Source organism: Rosa chinensis, chromosome 6, assembly GCF_002994745.2.
Source record: "Rosa chinensis cultivar Old Blush chromosome 6, RchiOBHm-V2, whole genome shotgun sequence".
NCBI classification, from domain to species: domain Eukaryota; kingdom Viridiplantae; phylum Streptophyta; class Magnoliopsida; order Rosales; family Rosaceae; genus Rosa; species Rosa chinensis.
Genome location: NC_037093.1, coordinates 26,624,348 through 26,649,664, shown reverse-complemented (window position 1 = coordinate 26,649,664; position 25,317 = coordinate 26,624,348). Strand labels below are relative to the sequence as shown.

The 25,317-nt window shown below is 36.0% G+C and overlaps 3 protein-coding genes across 4 annotated transcripts; 1 reads left to right on the top strand and 2 right to left on the bottom strand.

The window, feature by feature from the left end:
- Positions 1 to 1,295: 1,295 nt before the first annotated feature.
- Positions 1,296 to 3,007, bottom strand: LOC112172171 (trithorax group protein osa). Its single transcript, XM_040508844.1, has 2 exons — positions 1,515 to 3,007; positions 1,296 to 1,481 (listed from the first exon to the last, which is right to left on the bottom strand). The coding sequence occupies exons 1-2, from the start codon at positions 2,898 to 2,900 to the stop codon at positions 1,437 to 1,439; spliced, it is 1,431 nt and encodes a 476-aa protein (XP_040364778.1). The 5' UTR covers positions 2,901 to 3,007; the 3' UTR covers positions 1,296 to 1,436.
- Positions 3,008 to 9,732: 6,725 nt separating this feature from the next.
- LOC112171140 (protein FAR-RED IMPAIRED RESPONSE 1-like) lies at positions 9,733 to 10,893 on the bottom strand. Its single transcript, XM_024308367.1, has one exon. The coding sequence runs from the start codon at positions 10,891 to 10,893 to the stop codon at positions 9,733 to 9,735; it is 1,161 nt and encodes a 386-aa protein (XP_024164135.1).
- Positions 10,894 to 15,479: 4,586 nt separating this feature from the next.
- Positions 15,480 to 25,163, top strand: LOC112172565 (fatty acid amide hydrolase). 2 transcript variants are annotated; one of them, XM_024309956.2, is made up of 20 exons: positions 15,482 to 15,743; positions 15,824 to 15,933; positions 16,032 to 16,092; positions 16,190 to 16,380; positions 16,474 to 16,603; positions 16,759 to 16,836; positions 16,921 to 17,068; positions 17,991 to 18,103; positions 18,193 to 18,268; positions 18,803 to 18,874; positions 20,132 to 20,183; positions 20,661 to 20,741; positions 20,825 to 20,908; positions 21,028 to 21,131; positions 21,259 to 21,351; positions 22,492 to 22,560; positions 23,394 to 23,458; positions 23,775 to 23,836; positions 24,362 to 24,457; positions 24,722 to 25,163. In XM_024309956.2, the coding sequence occupies exons 1-20, from the start codon at positions 15,665 to 15,667 to the stop codon at positions 24,782 to 24,784; spliced, it is 1,827 nt and encodes a 608-aa protein (XP_024165724.1). In that variant the 5' UTR covers positions 15,482 to 15,664; the 3' UTR covers positions 24,785 to 25,163. The 2 variants fall into 2 exon arrangements, 1 of the variants encoding a protein (XP_024165724.1); XR_005801884.1 differs by lacking the exon at positions 23,394 to 23,458 and having other exon boundaries at positions 15,480 to 15,743; positions 24,722 to 24,774.
- The last annotated feature ends 154 nt before the right edge of the window (positions 25,164 to 25,317 follow it).

The window sequence follows — 25,317 nt, the reverse complement described above, 5'->3', positions numbered from 1 at the left end:
AGGAAAATGGAATCAGATTCCAATATATTACGATGTCACAGCGTTAAGGTGGAGGGTTTCAAGAAACCACTCATAATACAAGTACAAAACAGGCTGCGCAAAGTAGCCTGAACAAACTGCCCAAAGAAGCCATATTATTACTAGCCAACAAATCTAAAGCCTAAAGGAACTGCAGACACACAAAAAACAGCAAATAAAAAACTTATCTAACCCTACCCTATATGAAAGCTCATTTTAAATGAGCCGAGACTGGTATAAAAGACAATTTTGTTTGTAATACATTTTTGTCAAAATTGTTTTGTTAGAGTGAGCAATTAAATAAGACCACCGATAATCACATGCTACATATGGATTAATCATGACTTATTTATTTTTCATTATCTTATAAATCTAATTTTGGTAATCATATGCTATAAATGGATTAATCATGACTTATTTATTTTTCAGTATCTTATAAATCTAAGTTTAAAGATGATATGTTTGAGGACTCTAATGATTACTTTGATTAGGTGGAATATATAGTAGAAATTCCATTTTCTTTTCTGTCAAAAGAGAGTCCAAATTACTTGACACCATTTGAAATCCAACATTTCTTCTGTATAGTAGAAATACGATTTTATTTTCTGTCAAAAGAAATTCAAAATTATTGGATACCATTTTTCTTCTCATACGATCAAGAAAAATTCTCAACATTATCAAACGATGCATATATCCGTTTGAGGAAATACCAATTATATAAAAATTTCACATCCATTAACCAACTGTCTTTCTATCTTATAGTCTCATACACAGCTCAATTCAGTTTTATAGTTTTCTAGCACGTTTACTTACTTGGAATGGAAAATAATCATGAATCGGAGACAAGTGGAATAAGAGAAGAAAGGAATCGGTATTGATTCCGGAGGAATTATTCCTAAACCCATCTCCCCCCTTCGTAATCGAATTCCTGCGTATTCAGGAATCGATTCCTAATAAGGATGTGGGACCTACATCCATTCTGATTTCTTCGTGTGTTAGTAAACGCATGAATTCTTTTACCCGAAATTATTCCGATTCCTTTATGAGTTAGTAAACTCAGGAATATTTTTACCCCGTAATCATTCCCTTTCCTTTCAAGTAAGTAAACGTGCCCTTCATCTTTCACTGGTCAGTGACCCCTAATTCAACGAGTTGATGTTAAACATAATACAATTTTCCCTTCCTAAACCATATGCACCACTCATGTTGCAAATAGGTCCAGAGAAATTATTCATAAGTTGCAGTTTTTATTATAAAAAGCATAATCTCTCCAACTAAATAAAATAAAGTAACACAAAATGGAAGCAGATCAATATTTTTTTTTTTTCTTACATAATACATAAACTATTATTAATTTCTTCTGATATTTAGTAATTATATTTTCATAATCATATAAAATACATTAATAAAGTAAAAAATCACACGGAAGTTTGCGGAAGTTTTGAACCCACCACCTTACCCTCCGGGCTCAACCCGCCCGCCACTCGCATTTCGCCGCTAACCGCAGCGGGCCCCACTGCTGAGTACGCCTGCTGCGGCTGCACAACCCCTCCACCCTGCGCAGTATAGTACACCTGCCTCCCCGTTGCGCTATCATACGCCACCTGAGTATACGGCGCCGTTTCGGCGTACGTCGCCACGTACTTGGGCGGCTGAGGCGGTAGACTACTCGTCTGTTGCTGTTGCTGTGGCTGCGGCATAGCACTGTACACCGGCTGGTCCCGGTAAACGTCCGAAGCCATTCTCTGTTGCTGCTGCTGCTGCTGCGGCGGCTGCTGCTGCATGTGGTAGTACCCTTGATTGGTTGGGGCAGTCACCGGTCGCACCATCGGCGGCGCGTGATACACACCGCCTCCGCCTGCGCTGATCATGTACATAGGCTGTTGCTGTTCAGGTGCTCCCGTCACCGTCCCCGGAAATCCGCCGCCCGCTACATGCTTCTCCGGCCAGTAACCCGCCGGAGGCGAAATCTGCTGAGACATCGTCACCGGAGGAAGCTTTTCCGGCACCTTCTGCATGTAATAATCACCGGCGGCGGCACCGTAGCCTCCTCCTCCTCCTGCTCCGATGAGGTTGTCATCGCTCTTTCTTCGGTACTGTTGATCAGGTTGATCTCCAATTTGCAGCCTCTGCAAGTCCTGCAGTTGCCTCTGGAACTCCACCGGGTTCACTACCGGATCCGACCCGATTACCCGGTCGCCGCCGAGGCCTGATCTGACTTGAAACTCCGGCGGAGGCGCAACGAGCTCGGGCACCGTAGGCTGCGCCGGCGGAGGAGGCGGCGTTACCACAACGCCGGCCTTGCCCCAACCGGGGATGAAGTCAACGTTATTTTGGACGACGACGGGAGGCTTGGAAATCGGGTCGGGCGCGGGAATTGGACCGGAATTCAAAGCCTCGACGAAGCGATCCCTATCGGAGGACCTGTCAGAGCCGAAACTGTCGCTGTGGTTGAGCGGGAAGAGAAACAGCCTCATCCTGGCGGGCCTGGCGGAGGCCCGGTAGAGGCGATCGTACTCGTGCATCATGTGCTCGAGGTCGTCGTCGTTGGTGACGGAGATCAAGGCGTCAAGGTCTTCCCCGGGGAGCTGGTACTTGAACGACACGTCGCTGTCGGAGAGGGCGGAGAGCCTGGCGACGAGGACGGAGAACTTGATGGTGCGTTCGACGGCTAGGATCTTGGTCTCGCCGCCGGTGTAGGTGAGCTGGTTGTCGTGGGGGCGGGGGAGGATCTTGCCGCCGTAGCTGCACATGAACTTGACCTTGTAGTTCGGGTTCTGCTGGTCCTCCCACGGCGGCGGGTTCTCGAAGTCGATCTCACGCGACCGCGGCGACGAGCCGCCGGAGTCCGGATAGGAGTTGTAGGAGTAGCTGTTCTCCATGGTCTTGAGACTTGAGGGTTTCACAGCGAGAGAGAGAGAGAGAGAGAGAGTGGTTTTTTCGTCAAGTCTGGTTTTGCGAGTGCATGATGAGAATGGAGGAAAGGAGGGAGAGAGAAGCTGTTGATATATTTTTTAGATTTTTTGGGGTTATGAGAGACTGACATGCAGTGAGGGAACGGGAGACAGGTGGCGTTTGGTGATTTGAGGGTGACGTGGGTGGGGGTGATGAGGAGATCAGTCTCTTGGATTGGAAGGACTTTTGGGGCTGGGAGGTGGGGACCACTTGTCATTGATTGGGGCGGGGTGAGGGAGAGAGAGAGAGAGAAGGGATAAGAGAGTGATGTGTTGACTGGGATTTGACTTGGAAGATTCCCTTTTCAATTCCGAGTGAAACCGTTAAAAGTAAAAAAAGCTTCACTGTAGACTGTTAAAAAACACGGGTCATCATTGAGCATGGTGCTCAGACCATGATCCTAACCCCACTCAAAAACGCGTCTCTTCTCCAAATCTCATTTTCCACAAAGCGTAACGGCGAGCATGATTGGCACAAATATGGCAACAAATCATAAAAAACAACCATTGCTATGATGGCCATCACATTTTTCTCGCTGTACACGTAAGAAAAATGAAGCGTTATAATTTAATAAATGATGTCATTACGAAAGTTGTGATAACAAATGGTGTCATTGTCGAATATGTAAAAATTGAGTGACCATTTGATACAATTTAACTATAAATTATGCAACTTTCAAGAAACAAAAGCAATAATCTATTATAAAATAACGGACTTTCAATGCTATTTTGCTTTCCTCACTATTTCATTTGGAGAAAAACCTTGTGATTCACATAATTACATATTCCAACATTGCAGTGGATCCATCCTCTGACTTATGATTACTAGCATATAGTCTAGTAGTGAGGTACTTCTCTCGATCCAATCGAATGGTTGCAGAGGTATATATATTATCTAAAGTTTGAATTTCTTGTCACCCGTTGATATATCACTGATGTTCCCCTAGTCAGCTACTGACCAGGGATTATTTGCTCAACTACCGTCTGATTTCAATCGGACGGTTGACAGATCTAGATTTTTAAGAGATGAGATCTGTCATCCGTCTGATTTCAATCGAACGGTAGTTGAGCAAATAATTCCTGGTCAATAGCTGACCAGGGGAACAGGACTCGTTGATATACGTCCGCAGTTTTTCGATCCGTACGGATTTTGTGTTTTTCCTCACTTTTCGATCACATATTCACATCTTAACCGTTCAGTTTTTAGGTCCTAATGCAAAATTTCAGCTAATTTGGTGATCATTAAGGCATTCAAAACTGCAAATTACAACAATATATACGAACGGTTCCGGTTCGACAGATTTGGTTCGTTCGTGTAAATTGCAGTTTTGGATGCCTTAACGATCACCAAATTGGCTGAAATTTTACAGAGGTGATCTATACATTAGGACCTAAAAACTGAACGGTTAAGATGTGAATGTGTGATCGAAAAGTGGGGAAAAACACAAAATCCGTACGTTTTTGCTTAGGTGCGGATATCCGCACCTGAGCAAGATTATATATATATATATATATATATATTAAATCTTCTAATTTATATATATATATATATATATATATATATTAAATCTTCTAATTTCTAGTAATCATCTTTCCTCGAGCATCTCTTCATGTACACCGGAAATAACACTAGTTCTTGAAATTTTTTTTTTTGTCCACCCACATTTGTATTAAACATATAGCATAAAGCAAATATACTAGCATAATGATTCGTGAAAGCTGTATATACGATAGCTCTCTATAATTGATCTTTTATTCTCAATGCTCGAAACTTTCAAAATATATAAACTACAAAAACAAAAAAAATAATATCAAATGAGTTTGCACATCTTTTAACATGCAATAGAAAAGAAAACTGATATAGTGATATATGCAGTCGAATGAGTTGTGTGACGACTCTAATCCGATGATTAATATATCATTTCTGCTGTAGAAGTCCTTCATTCCACATGAATTAAGAAAAGAGTTTAGATTTATGTACATTATTCTTATGTATAGTCTGTCAACTTTTGTGTATTATTATTACTTCAATACAACCTGGTTCCAAGATTCCAGATTTACTATTTTACATGCACCCCTACCTAGAATGCATGTTGGCCATCAGAAGCAAGAAGCTGCTATATAGCTAGCCAAGCTATATTTCTATTTGTGTTCAGATTAAGGTTATAAAATTGATGCGTCTTATTGTGTGAGCTAGAACATGGTTTTAATCAAAGACTAGTGCATGAGCATCGAAACATGTAAAGAATAACTAATAATTACAGCACCTGAAGTGTTCTTAATTAAGTCTTAACTGTAATTGACCAGAAGACAACTAGATTTTCTAGCTAGCAAGGAGCATGTGCCTCCCTTCTTCTCTTCCTCAACTACAGTCTCAACATGTTACTCACGAATAAACAAGTGCTTTTGACTGTATATAGTTAACTTAGGAAGTACGCAACAATTAAAAAATTACTGAAATCTAATTAGACAACACAAGTTATACTATATCACTAACAATTGTTATATGATGGTTTTTGACTAATTGGGACGGCGTGTTTAAAATCTCTGTCATATGATTTGAATTCAACACACGCTTGTTTTTTATTTTTCACCATGTTAAGGCAGTCCAAGAATCTAAAAGATGTCTTCCATACTTAACGAAACATCTCTAGTACCAAACTAAGAGCTCGTGGTTTTTGAGTTAAAAGTTTGCCAAACTTTTTGGATAATATTTAGTATTTCATTTCGACAATCCTTACATTTTGATTTCGAAATGGTGCCATTGCGAAATGCTTCTAACAGTGGCCAAATGGGAGGTTTCTGAAGCAACTCAAAGTGGTTGTCCTTAACTGTCTGCATTGTTTCCCGACAGGACGGTGCAACGAATTTGAAGACATGGCTTTCTGCCCGTTTTACAATTTGCATACAGGCAAAAGTTACACCACATTGTCAATTATATGGTGTCTGTGTTTGACAAAGCAAGAAATTATAAGATAGAGTAATGCTAGGTGAATCATATTTTTAGGTAACACTTGCATCCCACCTTATATAACTGATACGTGATCAAATTTACTAGAAACTTAAGATGTACAACTATCCTACAACACTGGAATTGTAGTAATTTATTTGGCTCTATAACTACTTCCAACTCAAAAGACAATGCATATTGGTAAAATGGTATACTGAGCTGCTTATAAGTAAACAATTCTGCCCACTAGCTAGTTTCAGAACAAGAAAATATAATTTAGGGTTCTACCTTTTGGGAAACCTAAGAGTAATGCTAGGTGAACCAATTTTTGAGGAACTACCTAGAGCCAATCTTAGGTGGCAGCTTATGTGGCATATTCATATCATCAAAACATAATTTCTATCATTTCATATTTTATTTTTGCTCAATTATGAAAATTCCTTCTTTTTTTTTTTTACTTTCTTGAAAATATCTTTTAAACCTTATTCTTTTTTCTTTTTGATCTGGTATGCGAGACGTCTGCATTAGACGTTATCTTCTCCCCTCCTCTCACCGCTCCTCATCCCTCTCACATCCTCTTCAATTTGATCAACGCCTTGTCAATTTGATTCCGGTTTCCTCGCAAGCATCGTCAACAAACACTCTTCCTAAACACGGTTAGTTTTTTTTTTTTTTTCCCAAAGTATGAAACACAAATAGCATAGCTTGTTTGGAATTAGGGTTTAGGGGGAAGTGGATTTGAATTAGAGTTTCGCAAGTCTTTTTTTATCAACCCTAAGGAGTCTGCTCCTTGGGACTTTGACGCTGGTTAGCTTCTTTTGTTTTCCTGAAACCTTGTCTTCTTTTTATAATATGTTCTTTCGTTAAAAAATAAATAATAAAAAATTAATATGCGCTCTGCATTCCGTCCGTGCTCCAATATGTTTATAGAAAGAAGAATGGTAGATCATTAGCAAAGAGAATTGTGCTTTTGTAGTTTTGTCTTGTTCCTTTAATCTAATAGAAAGGGTTATGTGACATCGATGTTAGCAGCTCTATCTAAACATGGCAAACAACTTTTGGTGGTATACATTTCACTTGAAATTTTGAATCCAATATGACTGATCCAGCTCCTGTCAAGGGGGTATAATATCAGTCACTATGATTGGTCAATATATATGTAGACATAAATAGATCCAGCACTAGATCATAATCATACCAAGATGGGTGAAACTATCTGATTATGCAATGAGGCTTGCACCTCAGGAAACTTTAACACAATTGACTGGGTTTGAGTACAATGCAATTACATGTATTGGCGTGAAAACAAAAATTCCGGTGAAAACTTGTTGATTGATGTAATTTACTTTGTATTTGATATGGTTTGTTCCTGGAACTACTTTTGATAGTCTCATGGAACCAGAATTAGTTTTGCTTGATATGACATTGAATATCCCATGCTTTATATTGGCTATATATCTATGTCATGATAATTATAACACTTGAGACTCACTAATTAAATGATTTTCTGCCAGTTTGCCAAATTGACCAAAAGCTTATTGACATTGAGAGTTAGAAATCTAAATCTCGGTTTCGTAGACCTCAGAAACCTTCTCGATCTTATTTTAGTTTCCTGCTAATGGTAAGCAAGAGTTGAAAAGATGTTGGCAGAGCTCTTGCAAGTTGTCTTTTGAAGACAAAGATTCGACCGATGTCTCATTTACTACTAATGCTAAGCAAGAGTTGTATTGATTTTTTTTTCCTCCAAACCTCTGTAACAATTATAGTATGAGATCAAGTTGTTTGAGTGCACTTGACTTGACTACTTGTAGCCTTGTAATCATAATAAATAGTTTGGCCAAATAATATGTCAACGACTCATTGATCCTAAATTATCATAACAATTTCTCTTTAACGAGAACTATTAATTCAATACTTGTGTCAATCTTTTATATATTCTTTTCAGTATTCAAGTCTTTAGAGAAGAAAAAGCAAAGTCATCGTGTTACAGAAGAAAAATTCTAAATGGATATGCAGAACCTTCTATTTCTAATGAAAAGAAAAGTTTTGTAAAAAAAAAAAGGTGATAAAAACATTGCATTAGGTATGTTAAACAAAATGTTGAAATAATCGAGACCTGCTTGTACGAAATCTTTTAACTGAAATATGGATTGCATATGAAAAAGAAAAAATATATATCAGTTCCAGCAAGTTCAAGTGAAATCAAGCTTCAATCACTCGTTAGCTCTGCTCTTGGTCACCATTTGAACCTGAACTACATTACATGTTTTACCTGCATCACATCAATTTAAGAGTATCAATAAAAATAATATGTACAAAAAATAACTTAATACATAGAGTTTGAATACATACCTTCTATCATTTTTTCCACTAAATTGTTTCCAACAATCTTTTAGATGGTATACGGACTCTTTTTGGATTGACGTCACTTTGTGAGGGTGAAAATTCCTTAAAAATGCAAGCACACAATGTATCATAAGAATTCTTTTCTCTAGGCTCGGAAATTAGGATCCTACATAACACAAATAAAAAGTCACTTTACCTTCAATCCTTCTCCTTCATGATTAGGCTTTTTATTAGATGGAGCCTCATTTCTTATGTTTTTTGTTTTTGTTTTTGACCTCTTGCTCTTGCTCTTTCTTAGATTCATTTCTCTTTAACAACGGGCGACCTCTTGATCTTGACCCCAATAAAAGAAACATAACAATACATAATACAATATTATTCTTGGACATATGGAACTCAAATTTAAAAAAAAAAAAAAAAAAGACTTTAAACAATTAAGTTACACACCTTCACTCCTAATTCTTCATTAGTACTGTTCCACCATGTTTGTTCTTTTGTTTTCTTTTCTGCTTCTTTCTTACCTTTTCCTCTACCTTAGAAACCTTCCTTTTAGATGGCGGGCGTCCTTTTCTCTCTTATTTACTAATGGAGTAAGTATATATTGACCTGGATTTGAAGCACCATCAACGTTACTCCCATATTTGATAGGTGAGTCAGGCGTTGGTTCAGCACCACTATAAGCACCAATGTTCTTGGAATCATGTTTGGATAGTTCATCTTTTAGGTTGTACAACCAAGTCATAACAATCATGCACTTATCTTCAGAATCGTATGCTAATTCCTTACTGTCATCAAAATTCTTCTGCATCTTGTCAAGTCTTTGTGATTGAGGTCTAGCATCTCATATGCCATAACTGATTTTAACCCTTGTGTGACACCTCTTCATATCCTTCCTCCATCTTCTCATGATATATTTATCTGAAATCATGTTTTTCTTATGACGAATCAGAACATATATTGCATGCCTGCATAATATACCTTTAAACTGAAAGAGGCAACAATTGCAGTTAACTTCATCATTCTCTTCATTGAATGAAACATGAAAATGAGTAGTATTCTTCATCTCCCCAATCTTGATATCTTCATAAACTATGTACTGTAAAATTGAGTTATCCACTTCAACTGAAATAAAGTCACAATACATTATACAAGTTGATTCATCTCGAAACTCTTTGAACTTCGAAGTTGTGTAGATATCATGTGCTTGTTTTTCCATGTCATAATGAGTTGCACCAGGAAGACTATATGAGAAACACTTGAAATCTTCATAGTTCTCTTTCTCCATCTTACTTCTCAATGCATTTTCATATTGCTCCACAAATTGTTTCAAGGTAGTCTTGGAATTGACATGGCCATCAAAAAATGAATTCATACTTTCACTTCGTTGTGTGGTAGACATTCCTACCTAAAAACAATCTTTGACGAAGTTGGGAACCCAGCGATTTCTCTCCTGATACATGACATTCAACCATCATTTTCATGCAACTTATATTGCTTAATCATCTCATCCCAACGTTCTTCAAACTCAACTTGAGATAACGAATCATAAATAGTATTTAGCAAGGTCATCGAGATAGATTCATATTCTGTATATCCTTTCAATTTTTCAGGAATCTTCTTCAATATATGCCACAAGCACCAACGGTGCCTAGTATTTGGAAAAACAATCTCAATGGCATTTTTCATGGCTCTATCTTGGTCAGTATTTATTCCACTAGGAGCATTCCCAGACATGCATGTTAGCCAAGACTTAAACAACCAAACAAATGTCTCAATATCTTCACTTGAAATCAATCCACATCCAAGCAATATAGATTGCACATGATGATTGACCCCTACAAATGGAGCAGAGGGCATTTCATACTTATTTGTCAAATAAGTAGTGTCAAATGTAAAAACATCACCAAATTCTTGATATGCTGCCCTACTCCTTGCATATGCCCAAAAAAAATTTCTCAATTTGCCCTTTTCATTTATATCAATGGCATAGAAGAAACTAGCAATCTTATCTTGCATATCCAAAAAGTAGGTCTGAACTGCAGTAGCATCACTTTCCTTAAGCCGCAATCGCCTAATTTTTTCAATGTGATTTTGAGCACCTTTTTCCAAAAATGGCACATTGTCATATCCCTGAGCTTCAACAACAATTGAGTTATAACTCTTGTTTAACCCTATTCTAGCAACATCATTTAGTTCAAGCCTCCTTTTTATCGATGAACTTAGTTCACTATTGGCTGAGAAATAACGAGATTTTCTTGGACTCAAACCATGGTTATGCTCAAGCTTTGTAGAATTGATTTTCCACTTTCCATCAAGGGATTTACCAAGTCTAATAAGTACCTTGCAATCAGTCTTCACACTTGGATGCGACTTTAGAGAGATACTGGACTTGCTTTTAAATTTTCCGGCTCGACCGCATGAAATAGTTATATATTTTGTGTTCCCATCATCTCCCTTTCTTGATGTTCTCTTTCTCACTGGGAATCCCAATTGCTTCCCATATTTTCTATAATAGTCATATGCCTCATCAATAGAATCAAAGCTCATCTCAACACTGGGCACTTGCATTATTTCTTCCACCTTAATTTCTTGATTATTCTCTAAGCTCTTTGGTGAATCATCCATTGTTCCTAGACAAGTTCCTAGACAATTTAAGTAATTTTGTCTATTCACATATGTGCCATCAAAACAAAACTCAGACTTATCTCAGGAAAATTTTAACATAAACAACATACCTTGATCATTAGTGAGAATAATGTTCTCTGATTCGTTGGACAATCGTTCCATTCCTCAAGCACCTGAACAAAATAATGAGACGGTGAATATAACAATCCTAAACTCCAAACACAACAAAAAGGCTAAAATAAAGGCATGACCATGTTGTCCAGTTATCAAAGCCAAACTTTACATTTTATTTATCAATAAAAAAAATTCAAACTTAATTATTGTTCTAACACAACCTGAACATAGTGTTTTGTCTTGAGTAGTGGTCAGTAGTCAAATGCATAATATCCTTATAAGACACTTTTATATTTATAGTGTTCAAAGAGAAAAAAACCAATGGAGTTTGATCAACCTCCGTACGATAACGTGGTAATTTTGTACAAAATTACAAAAGCATAATTCTGTTTGCTAATGATCTATCATTCTTCTTTCTATAAACACATTGAAGCACGGATGGACTGCATAGCACATATTAATTTCTATTGACATATTAAGAAACACGATAATAGTAAACAAAAGGGAAAAACTTCTAGTGCAGCAATCTATGAAATCCTTGTATAGTAGTAGTAAGAAAAAAGAGTTCTAGCTGGAAATAATTCAGGATAAAAAAAATAACACAAGAAACATACCAAATTCTAATTCAAATCCACTTCCCCCTAAATCCTAATTCCAAACAAGCTATGCTATTCGTGTTTCATACTCAGGGAAAAAAAAAACTAACTGCGTTTAGGAAGAGTGTTTGTTGACGATGCTTGCGAGGAAACCAAAATCAAATTGAGAAGGCGTTGATCAAATTGAAGAGGAGGTGAGAGGGATGAGGAGCGGTGTGAGGAGGTGAGAAGATAACATCTAATGCAGACGTCTCATATACCAGATCAGAAAGAAAAAAGAATAGGGTTTAAAAGATATTTTCAAGAAAGTAAAAAAAAAAAAAGAGTTTTCATAATTGAGAAAAAATAAAAATATGAAAAGATAGAAATTATGTTTTGATGATATGGATATGCCACATAAACTACCACCTAAGGTGGGCTCTAGGTGGTTCTCCAAAAGGTGGTTCACCTAGCATTACTCTTATCTTTAATTGAGATCCTCTAAAGTTAGTTTTCTGCAGTTTTCTTGAATTTCTTAAAATCTTGATCATCTCAAAAATCTAATAGTTGAGATTCACAGTTTCACACCACATCATCCTACACAACATTTTGTTTTATGCTACACAACTAACGACAATTTGCCGTTACGATCCTTTCTATGAGTTCATATTCAACCTACCACCATGTCTCTCTCAGTACATCTTCAAGTTTACTAGATAACTTGTTCTTACTTATTCTAAGATCTTCTTCTTTAGAAACAACAATTTCTTTCCTTATTCTTGAGATCTGAGGAGTTGTTGACCCAAGTTTAGGTTGGTTTATGATTTACTTCATGATGCTACTAACACATGACAATGGATCAATGGAAGCATCATTTAAACCCAGATTCATTTGGGTTCTGTTTCAAATTTGTTTCATCCCAAATTCATTTGGAATCTGACAGGTTGTAGATCCAAGCGCATATGTGTTTATGCCAAATGTTTTGATTATAACTAAAATCACATATCCTTTGATAATCAAATGTGAAAACACTTATTTGTTTACGAGATAAAGAAAGAAGAACAAAATGAGAGAGAAGATGCATGAGTTGAGATTTAGTTGCTAAAGGTAGGTGAATATTGATCTCTCTGTCTTCGGTTGATGGAGGACGTCAGCGAAAGAAAGTGCAGGGTAGACAGTGGCGGAGCTTCATTATGCCATAAGATGGTTATGGCCCCCCCCAAATCCAAATGTGGCTGCATTTGATTGGTCATAATTTTCATAGATTACACATTATATAATAATTGAAAATTACGAGAAAATATATCATTGACCCCTCCAAAATTTTTGGGCAAGCTCCGCTATTGAGGGTAGATGCACCATTATCTATAGTTTGAGAGGAAACTCCCTATGACCCAAGTCTTCCGACATGATGTGGCAATTTCACCAATGATTAGATCGCTTGGAGGATATAGATTTTATGAACTTTATAATGATTTACGGCTCCTCACTTTAGAGGAGTTGGATCCCTTTATCTTCATCTTTCTGGTTTCATAAATATATTTTTACCCAAATAACAGAGCAGAAGAATAAAATCGTTGATATTCAATGAAATGAAATCTACGAACTTTGCATTCATGAAGATCAATAATGGCATCACATGGGTTAAAGGTTAAAACTCAAAACTCAAAACTGAAGCCTTGCATAAAGTCTTCGAGCATTCTTTCACTCTTGTAATTTCCTATAGTCTTAATTATTGTTATCTTCAAGTTCTAGGTATTCATTATGTTGCAAGCTAGCTGATGATGTTCAATCACTAGCTTTTTGTTGTTACTTTTCTTGCCGTTACTATTGTTTTTGTTTCAGACATATCTTATTGCCATGTTGGATGAAAAAATTCCGGAGATGTCAGAAATTAATTGTGGAGTTTTATCTGTATATTTTAATTGATCATGGCATATTGTGGCTACTGACCATGGCGTGTTGGTTACATCTTAATAGGGGAGCCAAAGAGGACAGATACGGTGGATGGGAGATGTTCATGTTTAATCGGTGTTCAAGACTACCTTGATTACGAGCTCAATTCTTGTATCATGTGTAGTGTGAACTCCTTGTATAAAATGGAAATCTTGTTGTGGATCGATCTCTTATATGGAAATAGAAATTGTGTATCAATTCCTTGTATAGAAATCATGTATAAATTACTTCCTGGCATATCCTTTATAGAGTTTAATAGTTTGACCATAGTTGCATTTGCACACTTGAAATAATATATGTAATGCATTTGGTGGTAAAAAACCTCATTTATAGTACATGTTACAGATAAACATTGTCTAAAGAGGAAATTACCTGTTTTCATATTTTTTTTTCTTTCTCATTCTAGTTCTTAGCAAGTACTTGATGTGACCAAATTTCATGCTTAATAGTAGCAAATAGAACTAGGCTTCAATCACATTGACAACTTGATGTTGAATTTAGACAAGCATGCCAAGGTAAGATTCCCATCAAGTCTATTGAAAAACTACCACCTTTCATTTCTTCTCCAGTGATGAGAAGAACCCTCTGGATTTGGTCACCAATATGTCTCTTTCCTAACACAGAAACAAGGATGCCAAAACAGGAGTACTGAAAATTACCCTCTATTAGTTTCAGGCGCACCACCACTTGCAATTTGTTGAGCAAGACCTTTTGCATTTCTAGTATTCCCAACACCAGGTGCTCGAATGAGGTAGGGAATATTCTTGGGGGAGCCTACCCAAATTTTCCAAGTTCCAACACCATGATCATCTTTCCTAATGCAAGAAAAAAATATGTTTAAAAGCTGGCTCCCTCACAACAAAAAATTACACATATAGAACTATAACCAAATGATACAAGAGTTCTAACTTCTGGCTAGTCCCATTCAGGGCTGTCCTAATAGAATATGAAGCCTAAGGCAATTTATTTATTTATTTTTTACACCAAGACAGATATTTCATTTTTCAAACATCTTTTTTTAAATTTTAATTGAATGAATTTTCTTCTTTAAAAGGGAAAAAATTCCAAGATATGAGAATGAATGAATTGTAGAGTATAAAAAAGGCTCAATTTTAACAGAGAAAAAGGAAAAAAATTTAAACTTATTTACAATTTTTTACCTACAAAAAATGTCCAACAAAGTCCTAAAGCGTCAAGTTTAAGTAAATAAAGTTGATTTAGACAAAAAAGGACCTCAATATTTTATCGGGCGGAAGTTTTTGACTAAAAGGTCTTAAAGTTTTATTATTGGGCCCATATAGCAGACCTCTACTTTGAAATCAGACATAAACATTTCATAAGAAGGATTATGTGAGGCATTCTCAAGACTCAAGAGTAAGGCCCATGGTAATTGTCTTAGTTTCCTTATCCATGGGCGGACCCTGGTCCCCCCCCATTAGAGTTGGCATCTTGTTACTGCTAGTTAGTTGTCCTAACATGGGAGGTAATCGAATCTACAATGTTTTTCAACATCCAAATTCCTCCATTGCTAATAACAAAAACCAAAATTGGTTTCAAGGTCAGTAGTGTGCCTCTTTTCCCTCTTTCATATGGATCAGGGACTCGTTCCATGTGACTTTTTCTCCTCTTGGTGGGAGCTACAAGGAATTCTTAGACTGAGAAACATTGAACCGACCGATACATGAACAGAACACAGAAACCAAAGGAACCTTCTAAGGTCAAATAGGCTAAAAGAATCACAAATAAGTGTAAGAATTATACATCTATTCTAGCAACAGCTTACATGATCAGAATAAAATTTCCACAGCATGCTAGGATAAATGCTTAGAAATATGAATGCCAGATGGGAATAAAATAGAGAATAATAATACTGCTAAGATTTCACAATTTTCTAGAACGATATTGTTTTTATCATAAAAAAAGGAAAAAAAAAAAAAAGCCTTGAATAATGGGTAAGAGGGAAACAACGTCATATTCGAGAGACATGGCCATCGTCTCGGACGGCAGCATTTATGAAACCCACAATCATCTGCTCTCAACAACCTTCACCATCTCTGAAGACTATTTAGCTCCCGATACAGAAAGTTGATCAGAACAGTTTTGAGCCTTTTGGGTTGCGGGTGAAAATGGCCAAGAAGCGTGTCATGGTTCCCGCCGAGAACATCGACCTATCCGCCGTCAAATACCAGCAGGAAGAAATCAAGGGTCAGTTTACTCTTCTTCTTCACTAATACTGCTATGAGCGTTGATACTTGATAGTAACTGATTTGGGTTTTGGTTTGTAGCTCCGCATTTGACGGGTTTCTTTCTTAAGTTGTTTGTATGGATTGTTGAGGTCCCCATTATTGGTTCTTTGATCATCTCAGTGTTGAAGAAGCAGAATAAGTTGACTCAGGTCTGTTTGTTTCTTTCTTTCTGCACTTTCCCCTTTTTATTTTCCTTTCCTTTTGTGTGATTGGAACAACTGAAAGGACTGTGTGTATTGTTGTGCAGTTATTGAGGAACACTGTGATTCCAGAAGGACCCATGTTCAAACCTGAATTTCCTCCTCAAGGTTTTTTTTTATATTTATTTCTGCTATTTTTTTTTTTCGTCTGAAAGGGAATTTGTTTTTTATTCATATTGACTGAGTGAATGTGATGTGAAATCAGAACCAGAAACCGGGGTTGTTGTTATGGATGAGGATGGAAAACCAGAGGACAGAGTTGGAGTGGCCTTGAAATGTCTTCCAAACTATGATCCTGCTACCTGTTTGAGTGGGGAAGCAAGTCTATCTTTCCGGTACTGGAAGATTCGCGATTATGCTTATGCTTATCGCTCCAAGATTGCAACCCCATCTATGGTAATTTCTTATGATTCTGTTAATTTATAACCTGCATTTTCTTCTATGTGGTTGTTTTCTATTTTTGATTGAACTACTGCACAACATTCTTAGGTTGCAGAGCACATTATTTCAGCTTTAGAAGAATTCAGCAATAAGAAACCTCCTCAACCTTTGTTGCTATCTTTTGACGCTAAAGAATTGAGGAACCAAGCTGCAGCTTCAACAAAGCGGTTTGAGGAAGGTATTTTTGGAAGCATCCCATTAATTTCAAACTTCCGACTAAACTTTCTAATTATTTAAGGTAGAAGTTGGCAGCTATGAGTATGTTGATTGTAGCAGAGTAAATTCTAATAGTCTGCTATTCTGCTGAGATTCTCGTTGGTTTTGATGGTGTAGGCAATCCGATATCTATCTTGGATGGGATTTTCGTGGCAATCAAGGATGATATAGACTGCTGTCCTCATCTGTCCAAGGGTAAACCAAGAAGTTACTGAAACATCACCAATATCTTTATAACATATGTTAGGTATAGGATCTTACTTATGTCTATCATGATAGGTGGAACAACATGGGTGCATGAGGTTCGCACTGTCAGGAGGGATGCAGTTTGCGTTTCAAAGTTGCGTAGTTGTGGTGTGATTTTTATTGGGAAAGCAAATATGCATGAGATGGGCATGGGTACAACTGGAAATAATCCAAATTATGGGTAAGCATTTTTTCTTAGCAACCGCTGATGGATTTTAATGTGGGGTGATGTTTCATATGGAAAACTTGTATGTCCTGAGAACCTCAGATTTTCTTATAACCATGCCCATTCACCTGCAACTCTATGGTGGATGGTGACCTTATATATGCTTATGCTTATAATGTACCTCTTCATAACTTCATTGAACTTAATTTATCCATCATGCAAATGATTAAAAGCCTCTACACAATGGATAACCACATGTATCAAGAAGATCTGGTTATGCTCGTTTGGATACATTTCATTTAGGGCCTTATGTTAGCACATTGATCAAGAAGAAAATATATATTATTGTCAACTCTATCAATCTTTATGATGCATTTATAACTGATTTTCTATACCATTTTCTTTATACTTGGGTCCTTTGAAAAATGCAGAACATATGGTGTTGCAACTCAGTTTAAGAGATCTGAATATATCTGTTTTGGTCTCTCAATTATATGTCAGCTATGATTTCTCAAGATACAGGATTTCAAATGTAATTCATTTGGATCCTCAGGGTTCAAAGTAATGATAAATATAATAAATACATGAGTTATTTTATTCTTATTACTGTATGAATGTTTCCGATAAGCTATTTCCATCTTCCTCTCTCTCTCTCTCTCTCTACTTGTGTATCTCCACTGTCCATCTGGAATATCAATCTGATTTTCCCTCTTTATACTTAATTCAGTCATTCTTTCCAGTATGATCATCCTCTTATTTTTTTACGAAGCCTTTGTCCTGTGTACTTACTTTTGAACTTTGAACTGATAAGTTCTGTATTTTTAAAAGCCTTTGTCATCCTTTGCCTTCTTTATGTTTTCTTTTGTTTCACAATTATGTTGAACTTGTTACTTGAATATTATATTACTGATTTGTTATTCTCAATTTGTTTAATTAGAACAACAAGAAATCCCCATGCACCAGACAGGTATACAGGAGGGTCTTCCTCTGGCCCTGCAGCAATTGTAGCATCTGGACTATGCTCTGCTGCCCTTGGAACGGACGGTGGAGGTTGTACTAAAGACATATGGAAGGCTTATTATGATTTCTTATTTTATTCTCTTCTAATTTTTCATGCTTAAATCAATGTAAAAGGGCAGGTTCAATCCGTATTCCTTCTTCGCTTTGTGGCGTAGTGGGTTTCAAGACAACATATGGACGGACTGATATAGGAGGGTGAGTTCTTTCTCGTTAAGTTCAAGGTCAAAGATTACTTCTGCACTACATGCTGCATTTTGTCCTTAGCCTCTATTGTCCTTCTACCAGTTTAATTTTCAAAGAATTCTTACTTACTTTATATTATAAGCTAATTGTCAAAGCATAAAGCATGAACCAAGGAGTACTATATTGAATGGAGCTACTAAGAGGAATCCTATCCTTACTAGGACCTAGCATATTGCTCTCAAAAGAAATATATCACCCAAAAAATATCACCTTAAAAAAAAAAAAAAAAAAAAAAAAACTATCAAACTGCATAAGGACCCTTTTCTCTGTGGTACCAAAAAAAAAAAAAAACAAAAAAAACCTATCAAACTGCATAAGGGCCCTTTTCTCTGTAGTGTGTTCAAAAGTTTTATCCAATGGAATGAATTTGATAACTAAATACTATTATGATATTTGTAGCCAAATTGGCAATGACCAAGGCATCAGACTTCATGTTATATTGAGATAAGTGTCATGCCAAATTGATTGAGTTCTTTCCCTTCACAGGGCATTATGTGATTCTGGCACTGTGGAAATTATTGGACCAATTGCTTCTACAGTGGAGGATGTTATTCTAGTGTAAGTAATTCATCCTTCTGAACAGGTTCTCCATTGCACTGGCTGGTCTTTGGTTCCAGCCTTCTCATGCTGTATGATAAACTTATCAGATTTGTTTTTACTTTTCGTCCATAATTGGAGCAGACAGGCATGAGAATGGGGGTAAGTTACATTGATTATGTATGATGGTTTAGATGCCAAAGATGAAGTGGTTATTTTAGGAAAAAATTTAGAAGTAGCTATCTAAGTGTGGATGACATTTGAAGATGAGCTGACGCACAAATACAAGTTTGAAATTTCACTGAAAGGGTTAACCAAGTGCGGTCCAGTTTGGCAACATTTATGCTGTCAGTTTATAGTTGATGGAGAGAACATAGGGAAGAAAGGTCGGAGAAATGTTGGAAAAATGATGGAGGGAGGAGGGAGGGAGGAAGAAAACAGAAGACAAAATCTAATAAACAAAAACAATTTCAAGTAGTTTTCTCTTTACAGTTTTTATTTTATGTAATCTTCTCCTGTCCCCTTCCCCCCTCCTTTCGCTGAAAATGTGAATGACATGGTTCTGATTTATATTAACCAAGTGGGAAACCGGTTTGGTAACATTTATGGTCAGTACTTAGTTTCACTCTTTAGCTTAGGAGATGGAGAGACTATAGGGAAGAAAGGTGGGGGAAATGGGGGTAAAAGGATGGAGAGGGAGGAAGGAAACAGACAACGAAAACCAAAAACGAGTATTATCTATTTCCAGTTTTTGATTAATGTATGCTTCGTCCCTCCCTTCCTCCTTCCCTCTTGTCTCCCTCCTTCCTCAAATCTGTTCTTCTTTTCTCACACATACATTCTACATTCAAGTGTTCCCTCCATTTCTAAAAAGAGAAACCAAAAGCTACATACATAATCTTACAGAAACCAGCCTGCAGAAAATTGCCATGGAGTCTTTAAAATTCAAGAGTTGTTGGCTGAAGTGTTAACAAAATCAGATACACCATTTTTTTTTTTTAACAAAAAAGAACCCTCGGTTCCTCTTTGGGCCTATTTAGACGGACTCTCCTTGCAATGCTTGGTTCAGGTCCTTTTGTCATTGTTTTGATTCTCTCATGCCCTTGTTTTTCCTAGTTTAATCTGGGAAAGAACACAACTTTATTCGTTATGAGGTCTTGAAAATCAACACGTTGCACACTTCTTAAAGCCCCAATTACTGTTAGCCTAATCTTTGGTGCATTGACAACAGTCACCTTGAACTTTACTTGTGTTCTGACTAACTCAATAATTTATCAGGTACTCCGCTATTTTGGGCGCCTCTCTTGCAGATAGAATTTGTTTGAAACCGGTAACTTTTGAAAACCTATTAGTTAATACATGCTTAAACAATATTACCGAAATAGCTCCTTATCATTCTTTTCATTTTATTTTTCTTTTCAACTGACTTGGACAAATACCATATTCATGGCCAAACTGTAAAAAACTATTTACTGAAGAAAGTGACTTGCTGCATAAAATAGATTAAGGCACTTTTGTATATATATTTTACTATATCAGATTTTAAAAATGTAATGGCAAGAATCAATTTATATTTGATTCTAGTTATGATTGAGTACTCTGTTGATTGTGTTATATTGTTTGAACATGTGATCTATCTATGTGGGATTCGTCTTGTTGGATTCAATTTTTACCACTCGTTTTACACATCTATTTGCAAGCGTGAAGCCTCTTAATGTCTCAGTTCCTACACCATCTTGATCAGCTTTATTTCCTTCATAAACTGTACTCTTCTCTTTAATTACATTATCTTACACTATTTCTGTAGTCCCCACCTTCTGTGCCAGATTTGTCATTATATGAAAGTTTGAATGTTCTGGGATCCTTGCGACTGGGGAAATATACAGAGGTAGTTACCCTTTTCTTTTGGTGAATTTGATATCTTGAGATAAATGCACAACATCTTATAGATCTACGAACATTCCCTTGCAGTGGTTTAATGACGTGCAGTCAACTGATATCTCTGATAAGTGTGAGGATGTTCTTAATCTTCTATCAAAAAATCATGGTTGCGAAGTAAGTCATCATAATTGTACTTGATATTTTCTATTCATTTTTGTTTCTAAATTGGACAATGGCTTTCATTTTAATTTAATTGTGATTAAACTGAGACACTGCTTTTTCCTATTACATAGATTGTAGAAATTGTTATACCTGAGCTCCATGAAATGCGTACTGCTCATCTTGTTTCAATTGGATCTGAATGTGTCAGTTCACTAAGTCCAGATTGTGAGGATGGGTATGTATCTTTGACTTATGCATAGTGTCAGTTCACTAAGTCCGGATTGTGAGATTTATCATTCTGAAATAATGCCTCTCCTCTTTCTTTCTTAACCTTTATATTTTTCTTCCTTTTTTGTGTGTAGAAATGGTGTGAAGTTGACATATGATACACGGACTAGTATGGCCTTGTTCCGATCATTTTCTGCGTCAGACTATGTTACTGCCCAGTGTTTTAGGTGAGCCAAAGTTCATACCAGGAAACAAGTTATATGGATTAAAAGTTTTGAATACCTGCTCATGGAAGTCTGAAAGCTTGTTCGTGAGTTATAAGATTATAAGTTATAACACATGAAATTTAAGTTCATTTTTGTTGCGTTATCTAAGGAGTTATACAAGCATTCAATATTAACTGAAGACGTATTAAGGCAACCAAATATTATATGCTCTCTCTCTCTGTGTGTCACACACACACACACCCACCCCCCCCCCCCCCCCCCCCCCAAAAAAAAACACACACACACACACAAAAAAAAAAAACCACCAAATGGGAAACATGTAAGGTCATTAAAAACATGTAACTTAAAAGTTTTCTATCCCCAGTTATCCCAAATATATGAGAGTAATAGTTTTTGGAAGATTGCCATCTAAAGTGTCCATTGCCTGTTATACTGTGGTTTGCTTGGAATTCCTTGTAACCTGCAATTTGGGATATAAATTGTGATTAAGGCTAAAAGAGATCATTGATGGTTCATTTCTCTTGAATTTGTGTCTGATCCTTTAACCAGGCATGTATAAGTGAAAGATCATTACTTCAATGACATTTTCTCATAGTGAAATTGAATTTACAAGTATCTCTTCTGTAGAAGATGAGAAACAACAGAGGTTTCAAATAGGAAAGGTTTGCCATGTTATTTTGGTATGATGTTTTTTATTTATTTATTTTGATGAGAAACAAGAGTTTCATTTCATTTGATCAAGGAAACAAGACTACAAAAAGATGGCAGTTTTTTATGTTCTCCGACAAACCTTTCTTATTCAAAACCTCTTTTGGTTTTCTTGGAAAATGTAAAGTAGTAATGAATTGTGTTGCTTATGGAGTTGACCTGGCTTACTTCCAGCAAGATGTGCTCTTAGCCTCTTAGCATGCACATTGTGAATTTCAGTCTTTTTCTTAACTAAAATCCATGAACGTTTGCAGTATATTATGAAGTTAGTTTATAAAATAAGTACCTTCTATGTTTGCAGTATATTATGAAGTTAGGTTATAAAATAAGTCATTGAATGGCTGCTCAGCAAAAAGGTGAGATTCCTAGGGGAATCTGTAAGCTTAAAATTTACCATGTCTGTGCTCTTAACTTCTGTTAAATTTGTCTCAGGAGAAGGATTATGTACCATCATATGGAAATCTTCAAGAAGGTTGACGTGATAGTGACTCCCACAACTGGGTATGTGTGAAAGGATTGGTTACTGATCTACAACCAACTCAATAACGGATCAATGACATGATTTATTGCATTCAGTTACAAATTTATTCCAAATGATTTTGGTAGTAATTTGGTAATGACATTTGATACTTGATTAGTCATTTTTGATATTATCTTATATTCAAGGATATGCACTCTAGTATAAAACTATGACAGTCTGTGTATATTCTAAATTCCTAAAATATCTTTTCTTGTTTGCATAAAGGCTCGTGGATGAGTTGGAGCTGTTATCTATTTATTACATACGTTAATATAATTTTATGGGTGTCTATGGTCTTTCTTCACATAAAAGTAGTTTTTCAATTACAGACAGAATACACTGCAAAAAATTATAATTTTTTTTTCTTTTGAATTTGGATACATCAACATATTGAGTTTCGTTTTATGTAAGAAAATCAAAAGTATTGAGAACAGATATTTTGTTTTCCCTATTTGTGTTCTGAATATATTTTCTGGGAAACTGTACCAAAGTGGTTCTAAGTTATTAAAATTGTTTTCATCTGAAGACAGATGTTGGAATCAATGATCATACTTAGTTTTTGTCTCTACAATTAATTTGTTCTATGACTTAGGTTCTGGAGATATTTTCTTGAAAACTGTACAAACTGGGTCCTAAGTTGCTAAAATTATGTTCTTCTGAATATAGATTTCAGAAGTCAATGATCGTACATAGTTTCTGTGTCTATCATGCATTTTATTATTATTTTTTTCTTTCAATATTGTGACTGAAATGAGATACCCTATTTTCTTTTCCAATTTTTTATTATCTATTTATTTATTTTTATGTACAACAGCATGACAGCACCCAAAATTCCACCTAGTGCTCTTAAAGATGGGGAGACAGACATGCAGGTTACGGGTGTGCAGTTCAATCTGATTTGCATCTTGACAGAATAGATTTTCATTCTTTTATTTCTTATGTAAAAAAATTCCATAGCGCTTTCAAAAAAATTAAAAAAATCCCATAGCAAATGACATGATGCCTATGAAAATAGATACATTTTAATATGGTTTTCAAACATATAAATTGATTCTATTTGAGTTTTTTATGCTCCTTTTCAGTTTAGATGACACACTAACAGTATGACACTAGGAATACAAAGAAGATAAAAAGATAAGATACAATTTTTTAAATCTTTTGAACTTCAATTTATACATGGCTTCCTCTGTGTCAGCTTTTCTTATGCAGTTTATCATTGCTGCAAATCTTCTTGGACTTCCTGCCATTTCTGTACCTGTGAGTATCTTTTATTTTCTTTCTTTGGTTTTAATATGGATAGTTGTAATTTGGTTATGGTACGTAGATACTTTGATGTCAGTCTCGGTGTACATATGTTGAGCACATGTGGCTTCCCCTTCCTTGCTAAATGAACAAATATCTTGTTTATCTTACTCGTCTGTATGAGAAAATCTTCCAAGGTGCAATAAATTAATCACAGGGATATTGAAAAGCCATTCTCTTTGTGAGAGTTATTTGACTTTGTGAAACGTTTACAGAAAACATACATGAAGGCAGGAATAATTGGTTTATCTGTCTTTGGTGTTTTTTTGTTTTTTTTTTTGTTTTAGACATTAGTCCCTTATGATATGCACACATACTTGAATTTGTTGTGTTGTTATTCTCATGCCTTTACAAGTTTATATAGCAAGTATTCTGGTTAGTAACAAAGCATGAATGTCTCATTGTTGTTATTGACCTTTTTATTAGGTCTCTGCTTTGCCAGGCTGATTTTCTCTATTTTGGTACTTCTTCAATCTTCAGGTTGGCTATGATAAACAAGGACTTCCAATTGGTCTGCAACTAATTGGCCGTCCCTGGGGGGAAGCTTCAATTTTGCGTTTGGCTTCTGCAATAGAGGTATGAAATTGGTTTGAGCTTTTGTGTGGATGAAAGAACTCTGCTTTGTACAAGAAGGAAAGGACACTTCATTACATATTTGTTTTTTTTTTTTTTGGATTAGAAAAATTGTTCTTTCATGTAGAACAATTCTTGTAATCCAAAAAGAAAAAAAAAAAAAGAAGAAGAATACTGTAATACAGCTCGGAATGCTTAGGCATTCTGCAAACCATCGGTGGAAGAAGAGAAATGTTCATTCTAAAGCATTCTTCTCATGTTTTTCAGGAACTCTGTGTGAAGTCCAAGAAGAGGCCTGCATCATATTTTGATGTTCTAAAATCTAACTAAAGAGGTGCCTTCACAGCAAAAACAACCCTGTAGGCAAGATTCTTAGTTTTCTGTATGGGAAGACAATTGATTATCATTACATGACGGTTGTTTCCAACAAGAAAAAAGTTGTTTCCAACAAGAAAAAACTTGGAGCTTGACAGACATTCAATAAAATTTCAAAAGTTTGTAGAGTGTAGTTATGCCTCGAATGTCCCAACTTGGGAATTGTATGAACTTATATTTTTAGGACCCGATGTTATTTGTGGTCACATTGTAAAGGCAGACACATGCCATGTAAGGCAGTGGTGGACGCAGAAATTTTTGTGAGTGGGGGCAAAAAAACAAGGTTGAACAAATAAATATAAAATACTACAATGAATGAAGCATAATTTTTCAATCTTTTGATATTGATAATATTTTCAATGAATACATATTTTAACTTCCTAACAAATAAAATGACTTTAAAGTAATATATTTTTTGATACATAATTTATTTCCATCTATTTACTGTAAAATACACTCGCTATTTTTCCTAACAAAAAAAAATACAA

What these genes read in the sequence shown, in the direction of transcription:
- LOC112172171 (XM_040508844.1), bottom strand. Translation starts at nt 2,900, where the DNA reads ATGGAGAACAGCTACTCCTACAACTCCTATCCGGACTCCGGCGGCTCG. An exon ending in TGGGGCCCGCTGCGGTTAGC is followed by an intron (nt 1,482 to 1,514) that starts GGCGAAATGCGA and finishes GGGTTGAGCCCG; the next exon opens with GAGGGTAAGGTGGTGGGTTC.
- LOC112171140 (XM_024308367.1), bottom strand. Translation starts at nt 10,893, where the DNA reads ATGGATGATTCACCAAAGAGCTTAGAGAATAATCAAGAAATTAAGGTG.
- LOC112172565 (XM_024309956.2), top strand. Translation starts at nt 15,665, where the DNA reads ATGGCCAAGAAGCGTGTCATGGTTCCCGCCGAGAACATCGACCTATCC. An exon ending in GGACGGACTGATATAGGAGG is followed by an intron (nt 18,269 to 18,802) that starts GTGAGTTCTTTC and finishes TTCCCTTCACAG; the next exon opens with GGCATTATGTGATTCTGGCA. An exon ending in GACTGGGGAAATATACAGAG is followed by an intron (nt 20,742 to 20,824) that starts GTAGTTACCCTT and finishes ATTCCCTTGCAG; the next exon opens with TGGTTTAATGACGTGCAGTC.